A 20,333-nucleotide genomic window follows, 5' to 3' on the forward strand; every position below is an offset into this window, starting at 1 on the left:
AGAAGGGGGTTGTTGGCGGACCTTGAGCGCCCTGTGGAAATGTGGTGGGGACAAATCGCAGTGAGAGCATGGGGGGCAAGGCTGGAGAGGAGTCGGTAGAAGACAGAAAGACCACCGACCAACCTGCGGTGATTGAGTGAGAGGCCCAAAGACTCAGCTTCATTGCGGGAGATGCCGATGATCTTAAATGCCCTGGTTTCGACAGCGTGAAGCCGAGAAAGGTGGGAGGCAGGAGCATCAGCCCAGAGGGGAGAGCAATACTCCATCAGGCTACGGACAAAAGCTTTGTAAGTGGTCAGGAGCTCAAGAGGGCCGAGGAAGGACTTTGCACGACGGAGGATTCCCAGTCGGCGACTGGCTTTTGAGGTGAGGTTGGAAATGTGACTTTCCCAGGAAAGGTCATGGCAGATAGTGAGGTTTCCTCTCATTCATTCAGGTGAGTAATTTTTTTTTATCCTTTCCTGACTTGCACTTCATAACCATCCCCTACGCACCTTTATTTGTAGACAACAGAAGAAAAAAGCCAAAACTAAAAAAAGATTGCTATCTTTGCCTTCCTTTAAGCCTTATCCTTAAAGCCAGCAAGCTCCTGTTCAATAGTGCAAAACATTTAAACAGTGAAACAAAGATGCAGGTTCGGTTTGCTCTTGATTTGAACAGTCAGCAGTGCAAAAAGACACAGTGTTGTATTCGGTAGTTTTGCAGGTTTGCATTTGAAAAGTAGAATGAAATATGCAGGTGGTTTGCTGACCAGCATACTTTTCTGATCCGATCACTCTTGGCCTGTAGTCAACTTCAAATTGTCGAATTGACTCAAATTATACTACCATCCTCAAATTGTCAAGCTAAGATTTTTTTTCTTTATCCACGGACTCACAACTCAGTCATCAGTCACTACTGAGCAAAAATGGTTCAGCTTCCCACCCTGTTTGGTGGAGTCTTCCTGCTCCAAATAAAGTAAAATAAAAGTAAAGTTATTCACTCTCCTTTTTAGCTGACCATCAAGTGAGATTGTACCTGAAAATCAGTTTGTGAGCTTGCAAGATCTTACTACATTCTGGTAAGTCACTTTTATGTACTTGGAAGACCCACTGCAGTACTTTGCAATCCCACTTTGCAATCCCACTGCAGCACTTGAAAATTCAACTGCAGCACTTAGCAATTCAACTGCAACACTTGGTACTCCTGCTGCAGTACTTGGAATTCCCACTGCAGTATGTACTTGGAAATTCCACTGCAGCACTGGGAAATCCCACTGCAGCACTGGGAAATCCCACTGCAGCACTGGGAAATCCCACTGCAGCACTGGGAAATCCCACTGCAGCACTGGTAATTCTCCATCATTCAGGCCATACATGTGCATGAAAAGGCCATGCACCCAAAATAATCTGGGGGGCTATATATTCCAAGAACTAAAATCCGTTGATTGAAACGCACATTACTAATCACTTTTATATTGTTACGGCGCCGGGGGTCGGCCGCCAACCGACCGCTCTGACGGAGCCGCAAGTCGAGTCGGCCCGACCGATCGCCCGGAATATAGATCGCCGCCCGGATAAGTCCGAGTCGACGGGTCCTTGTACATAACCGAAATACGCCAATGGGCAGACCACGTGGGGTAGGGTCGATTGCCAATCTTCAAGGTACCTAAATACCCACGTGATCCAACTACCGGGGTATTTCACTCTCGACGGAACTCGTACGGAACAAACCGCTGAGGCGAGCCTGTCCCGTGCACGATTCCGAGTGGCTTAATTGCCGAGAACCGTCGGTCCAAATGTCCCCCTTATGGCAAACCAACGGCTTTCTAACTCCCAACACACGAAATGCTCAGTCAATGAAAGAATCGATGCGACGAGCTGAAAACATTTAACAATTGGGCTATTTATTAATAATAATGGGGAACTAGGGAAGCTCGTAAGAGCAAAACTATACAAAATGCAATGCAAAGATTTACAGCACACAGAGCACTTAACAATTTCCTACTTATTAGACGGGCCCACGGACACACGTTCGCACACACACACCCAAGAAATGGTGGCTGAGGCCTTTAATAACGAGCTCCAGCTCGGAGGACAGGTAAGCTGAAACCCAGAGCCTATCTCAAACCTCTCCACCTCGTGTGGTCATCAAGTTGTTCGGACCCGGGCTCCAGCGAGAGCGAGGTGGATCCAATCTCCGTGAGCCGCGATCCTTCCCAAGCTCCCGCGAATCCTCTTGCGCTTCTCAACACGTGCTGGTGAAACGAGGCGCCGATCCTTCCCGTCGATGTGTCGCTTCCCCGAGGAACCACCTCCAAGAAGAGGTCGATGAGTGACAAACAAGATACACCAACCTGCTCTATGAAAAAAGGGACAGCAATCGCTAGAGTGATGAACGAAGCCAAAGCAATTATTGCGGACGAGGCTCCGATGACACACAGGGCCGTGTATGAAGCGATCAATAGGACCCTACAGGATATTTGTGGAAATTCAAAACCATTTGGTGGCATTCCGGTAATGTTCTGTGGAGACTTCCGCCAAATACTACCCGTTGTGAAGCAAGGAACACATGCAAACATAGTCGATGCGACGCTGAAGCGATCGCCGTTATGGTGCAACGTTACAACGTACCGACTGCACGACAACATACGAGCACAGCTTACAAACGACCCCACCGCTGCTAATTACGCCGATGTCCTCATGAACATTGGAGACGGTAACTACCCTGTTGAAAATAAACTGGACACCATCACTTTACCAGAAGGGATCCACCAGCACCAAACTCCATCCAAATTAATCGAGGAAATCTATGTCTGATTAACAGGACGTGCTCCAAATGACAACAACTGGTTGTTAGAAGGAGCGATACTCGCACGTCTAAATGAAAGAGTGGATGCTGTCAACTCTCCCATCATTGACCGCTTCCCAGGAGAAGTCAAGATATATAATGCAATCAACACTACACTCACTCTGGAGGAAGCGGTGCACTTTCCCGTTGAATATCTGAGTTCCATTGAAATATCAGGGATACCACCACACAAACTTAAGCTGAAAGTGGACTGCCCAGTTATTGTTCGACGTTCATTGGATCCACCAAATATCATGAATGGCACCCGCTGTACAGTCTACTGAATGAGCCAAAATGTGATTGAAGTAATCCTGATTAATGGACCGGCAGCAGGAAAACATGCATTCATTCCAAGGATATCACTGAAACCATCCGACAGTGACCTGCCAGTTCTGTAGATTACAATTTCCCTTACGACCTTGCTTTGCCATGACAATGAACAAAGCACAGGGACAGACATTCAGCATAATCGGACGATATCAATGTTCTCCTGCTTTTTTCACATGGAATGTTGTATGTTGCGGCATCAAGAGTTGGATCAAGATCAAAGCTGCACGTCCATGCCCCAGACAAGAAAACGAGGAACGTTGTTTTTTAAAATGTGCTGCAGTAGACGACCGAAGAGACCCGTTCGTAACAAAATTGACTCCACAGAAACTGTGAGTAACCGACATATGCTTTCATTTATGAATTACCTGTCAAAGACGGGTACTTTGCTTGTATATATATATATATATATATATATATATATATATATATATATATATATATATATATATATATATATATATATATTGTTACAGCCACGGGTACTGAGTGTATTATGAGGGGGGTTAATCCTTGTTTCTCCTCGGAAGAACCGCACCTGAGGCCACCGCTCACAATTAACTTTGTGGTGCAGTGGGTTGCTTAACAACCATGAATGCCAATCAGTTAACCACAAGTTCCAGTGTTCACCGTCTAATTTGTTGTTTAACTCGAGGTCACGTGGCCTCCTGACTGGGGAACTTGGCGATGCACCAATGTTATCTTGATTAGATATTTTTAAGTAATGTGGTTGAGTGTTTTCCGCTGGTGCACGCCAACTATGACAGGTTAATTAGTTTGGGAATTACCTCCCAGTGTATCTAGGTTCAGACAATGCTTTATCAATGCATTGAAATGACAATCACAAACATGTTGAAACATCAACAAGGATTTTATTGTTAAGAAAAATAAATAAACTGAAGGACTTTTTATTTCATTGTCACTTAAGCGGATGAATTCAAATTAATCAAATGGTTAATCAACAAAATAATCTCAAACAAATAAAGATTTCAACAAGCATTTATAGAAAAATGGACAAAGAGCAGATGCTTGTCACTATGCCCTACTTAACAATTAGACACAAGACATGGGTACCAATCAGATCATTCAGGGGGGAAAATAAATCCGTTCTCAGCTTACCAAGGCAGAAATCGTCGTGCGTTGACTAAAATGACCCAAAATGTGTGAGCGTGCCTTGGTCTACCTCTCCAAATGAGCTCTCCAAAGCTTGGCTAGTTTCCACTGTCAGCACCCTGCTTCGCCGTGCACCCCCCCCCCCCCCCCACAAACAGGCTCGAACACCAATCGACGTCACGTCATTACCCCCCAGGAGCCAGGTACGCCAAGAACCAGGTATGCCAAGAACCAGGTACGTCATGAACTCGCAGGAACAGTCCAACTGTCACCAACCACCGTTGCTGCTGTCCCCAACCTTCAGGTGCTGTCATCAACCGTCAGCAGGATCTCTCACCAACTCTGATCAGGATCTCTGACCAACCGTGATCGGGATCTCTGACCAACTGCCAATAAGGCAGTCCTGCTGTCCTTTTATAGGAGACCAGTGTGGAGAGAGCCTCAAGCAGACTTCAGCCAAATCCAGCTTGCCTCTTGGCGCCTCGCTGCACGAGACCTCCAACAGTCCATTCTCAAGGTCATTCTCTCCTGACCATCGAACGAGATACAACTCCCAATTAATACAGGCCTGGCCCCGAACGCCATGTTCGGGTGCTGGACGAACGCCAGAAAGCAGCCAATTGCTGGAACAACCGAACGAAAACACGAAGCGCTCACAAAACGTCAACAGGCAATTATCACCTCTTTGTTCAGCCCGATACAAATAAGAGCCAGTTCGCATCCATAGAGCTGCTGAATGGGGTGTCAAACATCAATGGAAAAAGGTGGGGGCCTGAGGAAAATGATCCGAGATCACAGCTATGTTTGATCGTCAGAATGAACTGTTCAGGAAAAGCTTGTGGTGTGATTAATGACTCAAATGTCCTGCAAGTCCAATGTGAAAATGATAACCAAAATACAATGTGTAAATTAAATCGGGTATTTCCAAGCTAATGTGTCTTGATGGAAAGGGAATATAACGAGTCTCCGTTGGGCTAATGGCTATCTTACCGTGTGCATGAACGGTGAATATCATTCATGCAGAAATGAAAACTGACATAAGATCATACGTCATGAATGTATCGTAAAGAGGAAAAGGTTATCCCATAAGATAGAAAGGGAATCTGTTCTCTACCCTTCTCCAATGCATCAAAGAGTTAGAATCTCACCAGACAAGGGGATGTGTCGATTCTGAACATGCATTTATGGAAATAACTGTCTGAGGACTTGGATGTTGTGTGCATTATTCGGATCTGATTCTGAAATCCACAACAATACACATACATACATATCTGCAAAAATCGAGGCATTGTTAAAAAAAAAAATTAAAAAAAAAATTAAATTGTGAGGAAGCCGTGGTCTCGGCTCGTCGAAGAACGATTACACAGAACAAATCAGGACACAACATAACAAAGGGAACAGCAGGAGAATGGAGAAACAACAACAGCAGCGTGGAGGGAGAAAGTAGTCTGAGATGGACAAACAAGGGATGCTGGTAACGATGAGGGATAAGTGAAAGCGCAAAGGGTGGACAAAATTGTGTTTGGCCTGTTTGTGATTTTGTCAAGGTCTGAGGAGAGGGGAGAGGCTTCTCCCTGTCTGTCAGAAGTATGAGATATGTCACAACAGAGTAGAGTCATCAGCAGAGAGTCATTGAGATCATTGATGAAGATTATGAATAATATGGGGTCGAGAACACTTGGGCTAACGAGTCTCCAGGCAATTATCAGCCTTGATAGGGAGAGGAGATGAAAGTGTTCCATTGAGAGCCACACGTTTATTTACTAGAGGGGAAGAAGTCAGTTATCCAAGAGTGGAGTTGACCTTGGAATCCATAGGCAGACAGTTCGGAGAGCAAGGCAGGATGCCAGACTGTATCAAAAGCTCGAGATCTGTCCAGAGAGATGGCCCTGATCTCATGTCTGATATTGAGAGTCTCCATTCATTGAAAGAATTTGCCTTTAGGAACAGAACGATTATGGTTAACAAATTTGAAATTGCCATTCTTTCGTCTAAGTGCTGAAAATTTTGTTAAGAACACTATTTTAATGACACATCTAGTGCCAGCAACGGCAGGATAAAAGTGTCCTGCTAGCAGAAGCAATTTACCATGAATACACACACAGTACATGCGCAAAAGGCCTTGTTTCGCATTCATACGTCATTTTGAAAGTGTGGCATTGGATCAGGTCCAAACAGTCAAAATGAACAACCAGTTGGTATTTTTGCATGTCATGCTGGCTTCCACTTTAATTTCTATCATGGTTCTTCTATTGACAACAGCTTGTACATCTCCTTGACCACAAACAGTTTTGTTTGTTTGGATGGCTTCCATGCCTTTGACATGGTCTGCCAACAGGCCTTGCTTGCCAAGGCCCCTTTTTGACAGCAACCAGTATCCTCGGCTCCGTTGGCTGGCTGATTTCCTCTTTGCACAGAAGAAAGATGGTGTTGTAAAAATGTTGCTGATGGCGCAACACCATGCTTCTTTTAAAAGCTCTTTAGTCTGCATTCATACTTGCAGGCCTGAGAATGCCATGTTAACGTTCTATAAATGACATCCTTTGAAACACTTGCCAGGACTTGTCAACAGTTTTAAAACTCCTCGGTTTGTCTACCCTTGAGATGATCTAACATGTCACTGTAAAGATAATTCATTCTTGATTTGATATTACAGGTTTTGTCTTCGATTAGTTTTAAGTTCATCTTGCACCTCGTAAACATTATATCACTGATCATGTCTCTCAACCATTTCACGTTTCATTCTGTTGTTGATCATTAGCGGCTTAAGCTGCAGACAAACTATTTATTCTTTTGTCGACTTGGTTACAGTGTTGTTTTATTGCATTGCTTTCTACTGTCATTCCCCCTCTCCCCCACACCCTCCTTGCCCACCAACACACTCTCACCACTTTGTGTAACCTCTTGGCACCCACAGTCAAATTTCTCAATGAGTTTTTGTCATGTCAGCTCTTATTTTAAAGCTGACTTGTGATGCCTCCACCTGTTGTATTTTATTCTTTTTTTTCAAACTTTTAAAAGATTTTTTTGGAAAATAATCTTTGTCTCTTTATTATTATTATGATTATTCTTTCCTCTGATAACGTGGTCTAATAGTCCAGCTTTGTGAGCTTTTTGAGGACCATTTACATTTGAAGAGTGAGTGTGTTTAATTTGCCGTTGTGTGTAAACGTGTTAAATGTTTCTTTAAGTTTGTTCCTTAATACCCACCCTCATGCCTCTGAGAGGTTAGAAGATTTGCCATTGTCCTTTTTCAAATCTCTCTCATTCTGGAATTGTAATCGAACATATGATAAATATGCTTTATATTCCTCAACCAATGTGACTATCCTCATGCTAGTTTCACACCTGCTCCCCCTCCCCCCCCCCCCCCCGTCCACTTCCTTGTTGTCCTTTGATCTTGTCATAGGGCATCTAGCATGGCAGAGACATTGCCCGAAGGGTTTTTCGATGATCCTGTCATGGATGCAAAGGTATGTCATATTAGGTATATATATACATATATATATATATATATATATATATAAATATATATTGTTATGTATGTGGTGGTAGATGAAGGAATTTCATAGTAAAGGTAGGATTGTATCGTGTAGCATGGTCTGTGGATGAGTAGGAGACATCTCAACGTAAATTAAGTTGGAAAAACTGTGAGCTTTTGTTGTTACGTACGACCACATAGATGGTGGTGCTGTGTTAAGTAGGTCAGGTTTAAGGCTAGTTCTCCCAGTGTGATTGCTCCCTGTGACCTTTTCCTCTGTTTTTGCATTTCCAAAGCCGACTATAAAAAGGAACCACGTTCTTCCAACAACAACAATAACAACAGAGCTTAACGTTTCCGAGCAGACAAAAAACCCCACCTTCCTGGCTTTGTAACGGTAGGCCACACCCCCGAGGCTGAGGATTGGCTGAGGTGATGTCAGGAAAAAAAGAGCAAGAGCGACAATAGGTGCTCGAGAGACAAAAGGACAGTTGGAAGTAAAGTATGAGGCTCTGGTCCCTCTTGGTATGACGAAAGAGCAGCGCAATTCTCGTTGTTCGTGCTGATGTGAATGTGTTCACGTGCTGGAGTCAGACGCGAGCCATTGACTGTTAGGCTGGGTCGTGAAGTTTATACGCTTTGAAGAGAAGGATAGAAGAAGAGCATGTCTCTTGGCCTTATCTCGGAGCCTCGGCAATCACCTTGTACGATCAAGGAAAATGGCGGTGCCATTTGGTGTATGTGGGCCTGGAACTTAGAAGGAGTAATGTGGCAATCTTGATCATGAGAAGAAACTGTTCGAAGGTTTGTGGTTCCTGGCATTGAAGACAGTCCGCGAATTACTTCACGTACGTGACCTCGAGGAGTGATTTGGCACCATTTAGCTGTGTGTTTCCCGTGCGGAGGCTACGTGGTTTTGAGGATCGCTAGGCTCATAAAAGATCATCTCTGGACACGCAGCTCAGTCCCGGAACAAAGGCAAGATTTTATTTTATTTTATCTGTTCCCTTGTCTGTTTTTGTGACTGAGTGGAGACGTCTCAAATTAGGTTTTAGTTCGCCTCACATTTCATTGCCTTATGCTTTGATTTATTTTCATTATCACTCGTTGAGTTATTCTCATTATGAATCATTGAATTATTTTTTATTAAATGATCATTTGTTGAATTTACTGTTTTTGTCTACTCGTGGGTTCGAGGATAAACCCGTGTGCTTCCGTCTGGAACACGCCCTTTCCGCCCTCCATCCTGCATGCTCCATAATCTCCAAGGACACAGAAGGGATCCGTAGTTTAGATATTTCCATAGCAATTCTGTTTAGTTAGGTTTCCCATCCTCTTGTATCAGTAGACAGGGAAATGCATTACATTTGTGTAGCAAGTCCGAATCCCCCCTTTTGTAATTCTTACCGATCTAAATTCCCTTTCTTCTTCTATCTCTTCTAATCTCTCTCCCCATCCCTCTTAACCCCTTTCCTTCCCTGCACCAGCCTACAACGTGACCATGCACACAAAGCAACATGGATTACAAAACACACATATGGCATTGCAAAGCATTTCATCACATTACAAAGCCATTCAAGCCTGAGCACAATCAATGAGGAAAGCTACATAGCCGACCCTCCGAGCAGCTATGCAAATGCCGGTACATGGCTGACCCTCTGATCAGCTATGCGGGCACCACGTGTGGGTAGGGCTGGCCACAATTGCAAGAGAAGGACCAGGGACGCTCCAATGAGGGAACGACATGCAAAGGTCAAAGAGCGCTGGGGTAACTTTTGCCCCTGAAGCCATGCCTCACCCAAGAGCCATAAAAAAGCCAGAGTATTTCAGGCACTGGGGCTGCGATGTGTCTGGGGTACAACACATGACAAGCTGCGCCATGGGAATGAACCTCTTCGAGAAGGTACCTCTGTGGGAATAAGCATGTTGGTGCCACAAGGCAGAGGGTGGACAGACAGTGGAGGTTCCCTTGATGTGGTGGCCTGACACACTGATTCATGCAATCTTTCATTGCTACTTCTAATTTGTTCACTTGGAACGCATAAAGAGCTTCAACGATTGCCTGTTGACCTGTTGGGGAACAAATAACTTCAGCGATTGCTCCCTTGACCCGTCAGGGTGGGGTTACTGATTCGCACCTCACAGTTTCCTCTCATGCATACATTGCATGCACCTGCACCTCTCCCGACACGTTGCACCACATTTTCCTCTGCCTCTTCTTCTTCCCCTCCCCCGCCCCCTTTTCAGGTCAGGACCTGAACTTGGGCCAGCCAGCTCACATGCGGGTGAGAAAGGCGTCGACAGCATGCCCCCGACTACAACTTCTTCCTCTATCTATCCCCTTTCCTGTTTCTTCTTCCTCTATCTATCCCTTTTCTGTTTACTTTCCCAGATGAATGAGGTGCCTCTGTTGTGTTTTAGTGATAAGGCCAAATGCATAAGGGGTTCTTTTATGTACTCAGGTTTAAGACTGTTTTCTGTGACGCTGATATCTGCTTGTAAATATGTGCCCTTGCTAATCATCTATAAACTTTCCAAACCTTCTCGATCGTCTGTTTCCTCCATTGGTTAGACATGGTATGACATTGGTAGATGGGAGATTATACCCCACTGGTTCGCTGCAGTCAGACTCGTCGACATCCCACTTACGGTTCCGCTCATCCGTACCTAATTATAAGGGTTGGCTGCCAAGAGCACAGTTCCCTATCTGGGGCAATTAAATCACCGGGAAGGTAACGTGAGATTTGGGCATGGGGACCCTACCAGATTTAGTCGCTTCAGTTGGCATCCATGATTGCTTAGTAACCCGTCATGCCTCAGAGTTATCTGCAGCTCATCGCTCCAAGGTCAAAGGTCGGGAAGTGGGTCCAAGAGAGGCTACTCATGACCTGACTGGTAAACCCATAACATTTGTGTCATTGGTGGGAAATTTTAAGGGTCTTTCCAAAAACGCAACAATATATCTGTATATTGTACTTTTATACACTTTTTTATTTTGGTTTGTATTGGAACCTTTTGAATTCCACACCTGTCACTTTCATGAGTGATGGGCTTGACATTGATGTTTACTTCTTCACTGATGGGATGAACAAATGCTTGTTTTTTTTTGCATTGTTGATCAAGGTGGTCTGTCTTTCAGCAAACGTGGTTCATTTTGCACACTTTTTACCTCTGCCAACGAAGGTGGACTGAGGTTGTTTTCACCCCTGTCTGGTTGTCTATCTCTTTATTTGTTACTTTTGAAAACTGTAGATTTTTAAGTATATTGGTTGGTTTTGTGCGTTATTCTGTCTGTCTCTGTCTGTCTGTCTGTCTGTCTGTTTGTATGTCATTTGCCTACAGGTCACAATTTTAAACTGATCTTCACAAAACTTAACCACAACATGGTAGAGTTTGTCATAAGCAAGAAGTGTATTGTTTTTTCAAAGGTCAAAAGGTCAACATAGGCCAAAGGTCAACAACTTCGGGGAGATTTCTAAAATCCTCAAATTTCATCCGATTGACTTGAAATTTGAAGAGGATTTACATTTCAGGTCACTAAATTCAACCAGCCAATTATTTTTGAGGTCAACATCGACCAAAAGGTCAACATAGGCCAAATGTCAACAACTTAGTTAGAGTTTATAAAATCCTCAATTTTCATCCCATTGACTCGAAATTTAAAGAGGAGTTGCATATTCGGTCATTTAATTTAACCACCAATTATTTTTAAGGTCAAATTTGTTTGATAGATTTCGCAAGATTTTCGCAAGCTCTGCACGACATCTTTCTTGTTTGTTTGTCTGTGAGTAGGATATCTCAAAAAGTTATGGATGTTTTCAGATGAAATTTGGTTGACAGGTTGGGTGTGTGACAAGGATGAAATGATTAGATTTTGGTCTTGTTTTCTACTGTTTCCCAAAATTCCCACAAGGAAGAATTATATATTTTTTTCTCACTAAATGACTCACACCGGACAAATACGGAATTCCTTGACGGGGAATCATCTGTAAATTTCATTCGGCCTGGTAGGTTTTTGTTTTTTTGAACCAGAAATTTTATCATTGTTCTCTGTTCGACTCTCTGTTACTCACTCACCACCATTTTGATTTTCAGCATGTACAGGAAAGCTTTCTCACTTTTCCCTGAGTAGTGTAGGGAATGTGTTTCAACTGCTGGTTTAAAGATCAGCTCCACAGTCCTGGTGCTTCAGCATGCCAACATTTGATGCATGACGAGTGTCTTGACATTTTTCTTCTTGATTGTCATCAGGTTCATATTTTGAACTTCATTGACTTTTTTTTTAAAAATTAACAACTAAATTGATAGAAGCATCAAAATAGCAGTTATGTTCACTCTGTGCTAAAATGTGCTCAAGAAATGGACATTATCTATGCATATCACATGCTGGTCGCAGGTTTCCTATTTTTTCCAATTGTTTCTTTTGAGAATGCCTTCGTCTTGAATTTTTTTTTTCCATCTTTCAACTCGATGAAATTGCATTATCCATTGTTGCTTGGCACCTTGTCCACCAAAAAAATCACCGAAGGCTATGTTAATGTGCTGTTTGTTGTAATGTCTCTGATACTGGCCATTTTGATCAAACAAAGCTTGCACCTCTATCTCTCCAGCATGTGGGACCTTCCTTTCTTCTTCTTTTTGTGCACTGTCTAGTTTAGTGGTTTTGCTGTTTTAATTTGGACATAATTTTCGTGTAAAATATGGATGTGTTTTTGCAGAATAGTTGTGATCATTCGTGAGTGTTCTGGTTGTACAATGGATTTCTAGCAAAGATGTCATGAGTATGCTTGCCATCGATGAATTTTTTGAAAAAAAAAATTAAAAAATCTTGTTTATAGTTTCATGGGATTAGCCATAAAATTTTGTTTTCGTGAGGGTGATGCAGAGCTTCGTTCTGGTTCTTTCACGAAAAATAATCAAACGTTTTCGATTGTCGGTTGAAGTCGATATCTTTGGTGACCCCATTGGATTCCTTAACAGACCTTTTGTGTGCGTGAACCTTGATTGCAGGTACGAAAGGTGGACCTTCCCAAAGACCAAATGGAAAAAGAGTGGGAGGAGTTCCAGAAGGAAATGTGGCAGCAGAACACTGTGAGTACACCTTGCAGGCTTCTGTGCTCAACTGCCTTTAGGATTGCTCAGTAATGGGCTTGGTAAGGGGTGGGGGCTTGGTTATAGGGTAGGGGTAGGTAGAAAAGGGCTGGCTTCTCCAATGAAGGTGCAGATGAGATGTGGAATAACTTATGTGATTTTGTTGGGGATGAGAATATTATGGCCAATCCAGAAATAGTTTGTGCACGACGTGATGTCAAATATGTAGGAATTATTCTGTTTCATTGTATTCTGACATGGAAGCTTTGTCTTACATGCCACTTGCATGCAATGAATACAAAAATTGAATTTTTACTCCCCCCCCCTTTCTTCTCGCCACTTCCCCGCCTCTCTCTTGCTTGTCTCATACACTCTCCCCTTTTCCAGTTTTTTTATTTCCTCCCAACCTTAACTTTGTATTTTTCCTCAGTCTTCCTCAACTGCACTATCCTTACTTTTCTTATTTTTCTCAGTTTTAATTTGTTCCAAGTTTTTACCCCTCCCTCCCTCCTCTCTTGCATATGTAATATGTAGATGGCCCATTACATGGTGTAATTTTTGCTTATTTGAGATTAAATCATAGATCTGCAATGGCTTTGATTCATCAGCCCATTCTTTGTCAGCCATGTTGTGGATTTGCTGCTCTCTCATGGCAGCTGCCTGTATGTACTTGTGGATTAGGGAATCTTGGGGATTGTGGGTATAGTAAGAATTCCCATCATGACTTTGATGTACAGCGCTTGCCCCGTGGGGAAAACTACATTCTATTTATCATGGGGTCATATTGAAATGAAATTCCTAACAGTTGTAACAAAGAATCAATGCTGCATTTATCATTTGAATTTTTAGCATGAAACAGGCTAGTGGATTTAACATGTCAATTAATTAGTATTTGGATTGATGTTTCCCCCCCCCATTGAAGTCTTGTAGATTTACTTTGCTGACAATTCACAAATGTGACTGATGGGGAAAAGTTGGCTTGTAAGTGTTCCTTTCTGAACCACTGGCTCATTATTCATGATGTAGGGAACCACTGGCTCAATGTCCTTGTCCTGCATGTGATGCATGTATGCACTTCTCCATGAGCCTTGGGTAACGAAAAATACATAAAAGGTTTGAGGAGAGGGTTGAGTGTTCAAGTACATAATTTTTTTTGACGAACGACAAGAGAAGGTTGGGTTGATTATAAGGAAAAATGGTGTTAAGGGAGTTTGAAGAGGAGGTAGGAAAGGGGCTCTGGAAAGAGGGCACGTGCGTGTGGTGGAATTTGGAAATTCCATTATTCTCCAAGTAGTCATGGCTCCTAAATGTGATTATGAAAATCATTTGCCGTATGTATTTGTAAATCAGATCAGGCAACTAGCATGATGGAGTTTTATTTTCTATACAAGATGGGGGCTCATGGATATAGCCTGGTGTTGGCTTAGTGGTTAGGGTGGCGGCTTGGGATCCTCAGGTCCCGAGTTCGAGTCCCGTTGGGCACTGAATTAACACCAGGGGGTTGACTCAGCCTGTCATCCTTCCGAGGTCAGCAAAATGAATACCATTGTACTGGTCCCGGTGTATGCCCCGGTTAGAATAGGTGTACCATATCCCTGTGTGTCGAAAGAGGCGACCAGGGTTGGTGTCAAGAAGGGCATCCGGCCATAAAAATATTGCCTCAAGAAGGGAACCATGATTGCATGGAGCCCTCAAAAAAGCTAACCCCTGCTCAGCAGGGGAAAATGGCTGTGAAAAGGCTGTTTTTTTTATGGGGGCTCATGGAAGGGTGACATGAAATGGTAAAAAGACATTGAACTGATTGTGGGACAATGGGGGCAGCAGTTGGACACAAAGCAAGGGAATGAAGGAACAGTAAAAGAGGAGAGAGAGGAGGCACGCACATAATTTTGTAGCATTTGGTCACTCGATAAACTGCGATGTCCATATATTTTGATCTGGCATTTCAAATGGTCCTCTGTGTCCTAATAATTTTTTTTCCTTTTTCTCAGTTTAATATTCTTACGTTGTCTTTTTTGTAATGTTAACGAAGAAATCATTACATTCTTGCTGAATGACCAGGTATCGGATGCCATCGTAGCTGTGGAGGACGAGGAGGGAAGAGTGGAGCGTCGGATTGACGAGATTGATGAGCAGATGTGAGTGAGAAATGCCCAACCAGGCTGATGACCCTTTTCTTTTGAGATCGGACAGAATGAATGCTGGGAGAATCTCCATTGGAAGGGAAGTGAACCTGGCATTGTGGACAAGGAAGGATATGGTGCACACGGTGGTTTATTGTGTTTGTTGTGTTCCTTGGCCAAAGTCCAAACTGGTGTAAATTGGTGTTTCTGCAAACGCCCTGCATAGGGACGTCAGTGTGTCCAGAGTGGCCTAGGTCATTCTGAGAGCAATGTATATGAGTTATGGGAGAGAATTTCCTGACTGGAAGAGATGCAGGTAAATGGCCATTTGTTACGGTTGAGTATAAATACCAAGGGTTTCACAACATTGTCACAATTATATAATGAATGCTAAAACTAACATAAAAATTGATAAATTATGACTCAAAATTGACACTGAATGAAAACAAAACAAAACAAAACGTTAAACATTATATTTACAGATTGCAAGGGTGTCAATATTTAAACTGGTTTATAAATAATGATAACATGGCCTGAATTATGCACTTCCTTAATAGCTTTTTTTAATCTCAAAATATCAACTACACTGCAAAAATCAACCACTTTAACAAAATCAACCAATCAAAAAGTGGGATAATGGTTGGAGCATCCACTCCGAGTTTGGACGGCCGGGGGTTCGATTCTGACACTGGCCGAGCTGGAACAAAGACTTTTGCAAGCAGCACATTCCAAAGATTCTACGTGCTACTTCCTCACTTTGTGCTTGTCATTTTAGAGGATAGAGCATGGATAAACCCCGTGGGATGGCAACCCACGAGGGAACACGGGGGGTGGGGGAGGGGATAGAAAGAGGTGGATTTCTCCTCAATTGCCCGGCTGACTGCAGAGAGGAAGGCAACATCACAAGATGGCATGCATCGCCATGACCCAGAATGCCTCGGAAAGTTGTCACTTCCCCCCCAGGTCATTGGCTGTTCGTATGAAGTCAAGTCGTACGTTGTCTGGTGTGTCTGTTTGTCTGGATGTGTGTGCCGAATTTGTGTCACAGCTCATAATTTTATACATTTTTCTCAAGCGTGCTGTTTGAATATTGCTTGATTTTTTTTTCCTTGAAATTAGCATCAAAATCTTGTATATACACTCGAGCTTATTTTGTTTTAAAATAAATATGAAGTACATCACTGTAACATACCTTAACAAACGAAACCAAGGCAGGTGAAAAAAAGCAAAACTATTAACTTGGACAAACAGTATTTTCTTTGCAACATCGTTGGCAGTTCTGGTAATAAGGGTAACGATCCCCCACACCACCTTCCACGTGTCTGTCTGTCCCTAGTTAATCTCCATTTCTGTGGAGGAAATGGGCTGGCAGGATAGCCAAGGGGTATGCACACCCCTCTGACCTGTCTATCCTGGGTTTGAATCTCGGCGTAGCTATAAACTGCCACATTGGTGTCTTGCAGTCCGAGCGAGGCATAATGTGGGTGTCGTCCCTCTGATGGACCTTAAACTGAGTATCCCATCTGCCAGCATTAGTTGGTGGACGTCAACGATCGCATGGTGTCCTTCGTGATGAGTCGGGGAGTTTTCTCCGGCACCGTGAACAAGTTCCAAATTCCTGCTCTAACTCACAGGGGACACTGCATCAATGGCACAGCATCAAAGTAAAAATTATTATGCTGCATGCAGCCATGTCCTGCGTGCGAAAGAAGAAGACTGCATAAAATAATGAAAAGATTAGTGGAAATTAATAATAGCACAAAGCTGGAAAGGTTTTCATGAACTTTTCTTGAATGCACCCTTGATGAACTTTTCTCTGCGATTATGAAATCTCGTCCCAAAAGCTTTTCATCACCTCTCACAAACTATAGATTCGTCCTCCAATATATGTCAGAAGCGCAAAGGGTCACAACAAGGTAGCGATTCTGAATGTTTTCTTCTTTTTTTGTATGAAAATTGTGACTGTCCTCACCATGTGCATTTTGAAAAAAAAAAAATCTATCTTTGGCAGAATCCCATTCATATGTGATTTGGCAGAATCACATGAATGTGATCGTTTCGTAAAAATCTCAATGATTTATTGTCTTTTTGTCCCTGGTAGACAACTATACCGTCGTGTTGAGAGCCTACGGGACAGGCAGGATGGCTTGAAAGATGTCCCGCTTGAGGGAAGCAGGACGGGCGCCACTGACAATGATGATGACGATCAAGATGAAGCGGAGCTGCAAAGTTTCCTCTCTGGTGATTGGCGGGCTAAGGGAGCGCTGTTGTGATGCTTTTGGCAGTATTGCACCCTCAAGCAATTAGTCAACTTGCAGGTGCAGCAATTGCTCTTGATATACAAATGTGGAATTTTTCTGTACATTCCCTTTATTTGTACATATACATCTATATATATATTTCATTGCTCTTCAAAAAGAATGGGCCATTGCTTGCTGGTACCCTGACCTAGCTCCAAATTCATGCCCTACAAGCATCCTGCGAAAGAGCGGCAACCCACTCACGGTTGGTTCTCAACTTTTTTGTGGCCAAAAGCTCATCATTGAAGGAGTTTGGGACTTTGACTATGTATTGGATGATCAGGAGTTGTACACCCCAATGCAAAGTTTTTCTTATCTGATCACATGTATAAGTATAAGGCATGTGTTCAATAAATTTAAGTACGAGTGGTCTTTGTTTTGATTTCTAAACGTTTTATGCCTCTGCAGCTGAGGCTGGGGGCATTATGTTTGAGTTGTCCATCCATCTGTTTTTTTTAATTTTTGTTACCATGGTAACTTGTGAATAAATGAAGGGATTTCAACCAAACTTGGCACGGTCAGGTCAAGTGTGGGAGTATATGCTGGAGCAGCGCGTCGCTGCATCTACTTTCCGCCAGTACTCCAGGGGACTCCATCTGGCTACCCCCCCCCCCCCCAGACAGATGCCTGGCCCATCTCCATCTCCTTGAGATTCCAATGAACCTGCTGCAGCCACAAGGCACATGGTCAGCCCGTTGACCACCTCCACTCACGAGGCTCCCTCACTGAGAAAATCTGGTGAACAGGATCAAGGTCAGGAAAACGAGCCACATATCCACACAGTCGCAGCTGACGCTCACAGACTATACAGCTAACAAATCTCATCTGAGTCTCTCTCAGCAACCACTCATTGAACACAAAGTCTGACCAGCGATAGCCAACACTTCAACGAAGAGATCTGGTACCGAAGGAGTTCGGTCACCATCTCAGATCCTTGGTCAGATTCCAAGTCTCACAACCATAGAGCAAGACTGGAAGCACAAAAGACTTAAAGATTCGAGCTTTTGTCCTTCTGCATCGGTGCTGACAGCGCCACACTCAATGATCCACTTAATCCATGACTCCCCAGGCCCGACCCAAATGTCTATTGACCTCTGGCTCACAACATGCAGAGACATGAATATCACTGCCATGGTAAGTGAATCTCTCTATGACCTCAACATCCTCAATGCAAACAGGTACAGACAAGAAAGCAGCATCCAATATGTCATTGAAAGTCTGGATCCAGGAACCTGTATCCCAGCGGCTCTGGCTCCTCATTCCATGCCTCGAGGACCCCCATAAGGATTTCCAACGTCTACACAAAGATGACTGCATCATCTGTGAAATTAAGGTGAGAGATCTTGACATTCCCAAACAATGCACCGCAGCTTGATCTCTTCGACATCCTCCCCAGAATGCAGTCGATAAAGTGCTGAAAAGTGAAGTGAGGGGCCAGTACGCACCTATGACGAACTCGGGTAACAATTGTCAGGGATGGAACCACCACACATCACATCACATCAGTATCAGAGTATAGTTCAGAAATCAGGTTGATCAGTTTTGGTTGCACCCCACGAAGACCGAGAATCCTCCGGAAGGCATCCCAATTCACTGAATTGAATGCTTTGCGGAGACCAGCATATGCTGCGAGCAGCCTCTGCTGAAACTCTCGTCTGCGTTCGGTGATGACCCGAAGAGCAAGGATACGGTCGTTTACCTTTTTGGTGTAAAGCCTGACTGCTCTGGGACATTGCCAGTGCACTGAGAGCAGCATCAGTAGTTGTTGCAGTCCTGTGGATCACACTGCCCTTTCCAGAGATGTACAACAAGGCCCCTCTTCCAGTCAGTTGGGATGATGCCTGTGTTCCAAACAGAGCACAGAACTACATGCAACGACATGTGTATAGCATTTCCACCAGCCTTGAGAAGTTCAGCATGGATGCCACAGATCCCAGGAGCTGAACCCTCTTTCAACTGGTTCACCACAGCCTGCATTTCCACAAACAAGGGTGGTTCACAGTTGATTGGAGGATCAGCAATAGGGATAGCTACTCCCCTGACATCAAACTCAACAGCTGGTGGGTCAGCTTGATACAGCTGATCAAAACAACCGGCCCAGCAGCCCTTCACTTCGGACTCCTCTCTCAAGAGCCCGCCACCTTCCACTCTAACTGGAGTACACCGAGGGATGGGCTTGGAGAAACACAATGCACAAATTCCTCTGTACGCAGGATGAGAATCACTTGACCACAGGTGATGCTCCACCCCCTCACAGATTCCTCGCACATAGGTCTCCTTGTCTACCCTTAGTGCACATACAGTTTTACGCCTCAGCTCCCTGAACAGCTCAGCTTTGCCATTAAGCCTGGCTCTGCGACTGTTCAATGGCATCCAGTGTCCCTTGGGAGACAAAGTTCTTCTTTGCCTGACGGTGGGTTCCAAGACATCCACTGGAAACATCAAGGATGGTAGTCCTGAACGCACTCCATGACTCTTCAGGTTTCCCCAAAACATCCAGACCCCCCAAATCCCCACTCTGCCTGTTCACAAATTCCTCAGTGACCCTCTCATCCTTGAGCTTGCCAACATCCATCCTAGGCTGGGATGGAACCATTCTCCCAGATTTAAGCTGCAACTTCAGAGTTGTTACCACAAGCCAGTGGTCGGTATTGAGAAACTGAGCACTCTGGTAGACCCTGCGGTTCTGAATCATCCTCCAGCGACCATCAACAAGTGCATGGTCATTCTCCTTTGCCACACCACCAGCATTGGAATACCAAGTCCAGTGATGAGCCTATGGGCACTGAAACCATGAACCAGCCACTCTTAAGTCCACGACGTCTTGCAAAGTCAAGGAACTTAGTGCTATTCTGGTTCACAGTTCCAGACTCATGGGGACCAACACATGTCTCGTAACATCCCTGTCAGTGCCAGGCGATGCATTGAAATCTCCCAAGACGAGAAGTGTATCTCGCCTGGGACACTGATCAACCACAGACTCGAGTGTGGCATAGATGCCTCCTTCACAGTGAGATCACTCGCCTCAGTCGGAGCATATATAGAGACGAGGGAAATGAAAACCAAGGA

General features: G+C 43.9%; 1 protein-coding gene across 2 annotated transcripts in view; it reads left to right on the forward strand.

Moving 5' to 3' along the window:
- Nucleotides 1–17,633, forward strand: part of ZNF830 (zinc finger protein 830) — a 40,794-nt gene extending 23,161 nt beyond the window's left edge. For both annotated transcript variants that reach the window (XM_085874739.1, XM_085874738.1), the window contains exons 7-10: nucleotides 7,679–7,742; nucleotides 12,761–12,841; nucleotides 14,903–14,979; nucleotides 17,066–17,633. In XM_085874739.1, the coding sequence (XP_085730865.1) occupies nucleotides 7,679–7,742; nucleotides 12,761–12,841; nucleotides 14,903–14,979; nucleotides 17,066–17,237 (394 nt within the window). In that variant the 3' untranslated portion in view covers nucleotides 17,238–17,633. The remainder of the gene's footprint in view (nucleotides 1–7,678; nucleotides 7,743–12,760; nucleotides 12,842–14,902; nucleotides 14,980–17,065) is intronic.
- The last annotated feature ends 2,700 nt before the right edge of the window (nucleotides 17,634–20,333 follow it).

This window comes from Eptatretus burgeri, chromosome 3 (genome assembly GCF_056783735.1).
Source record: "Eptatretus burgeri isolate ZD-2024b chromosome 3, Ebu_testis_v1, whole genome shotgun sequence".
NCBI classification, from domain to species: Eukaryota; Metazoa; Chordata; class Myxini; order Myxiniformes; family Myxinidae; genus Eptatretus; species Eptatretus burgeri.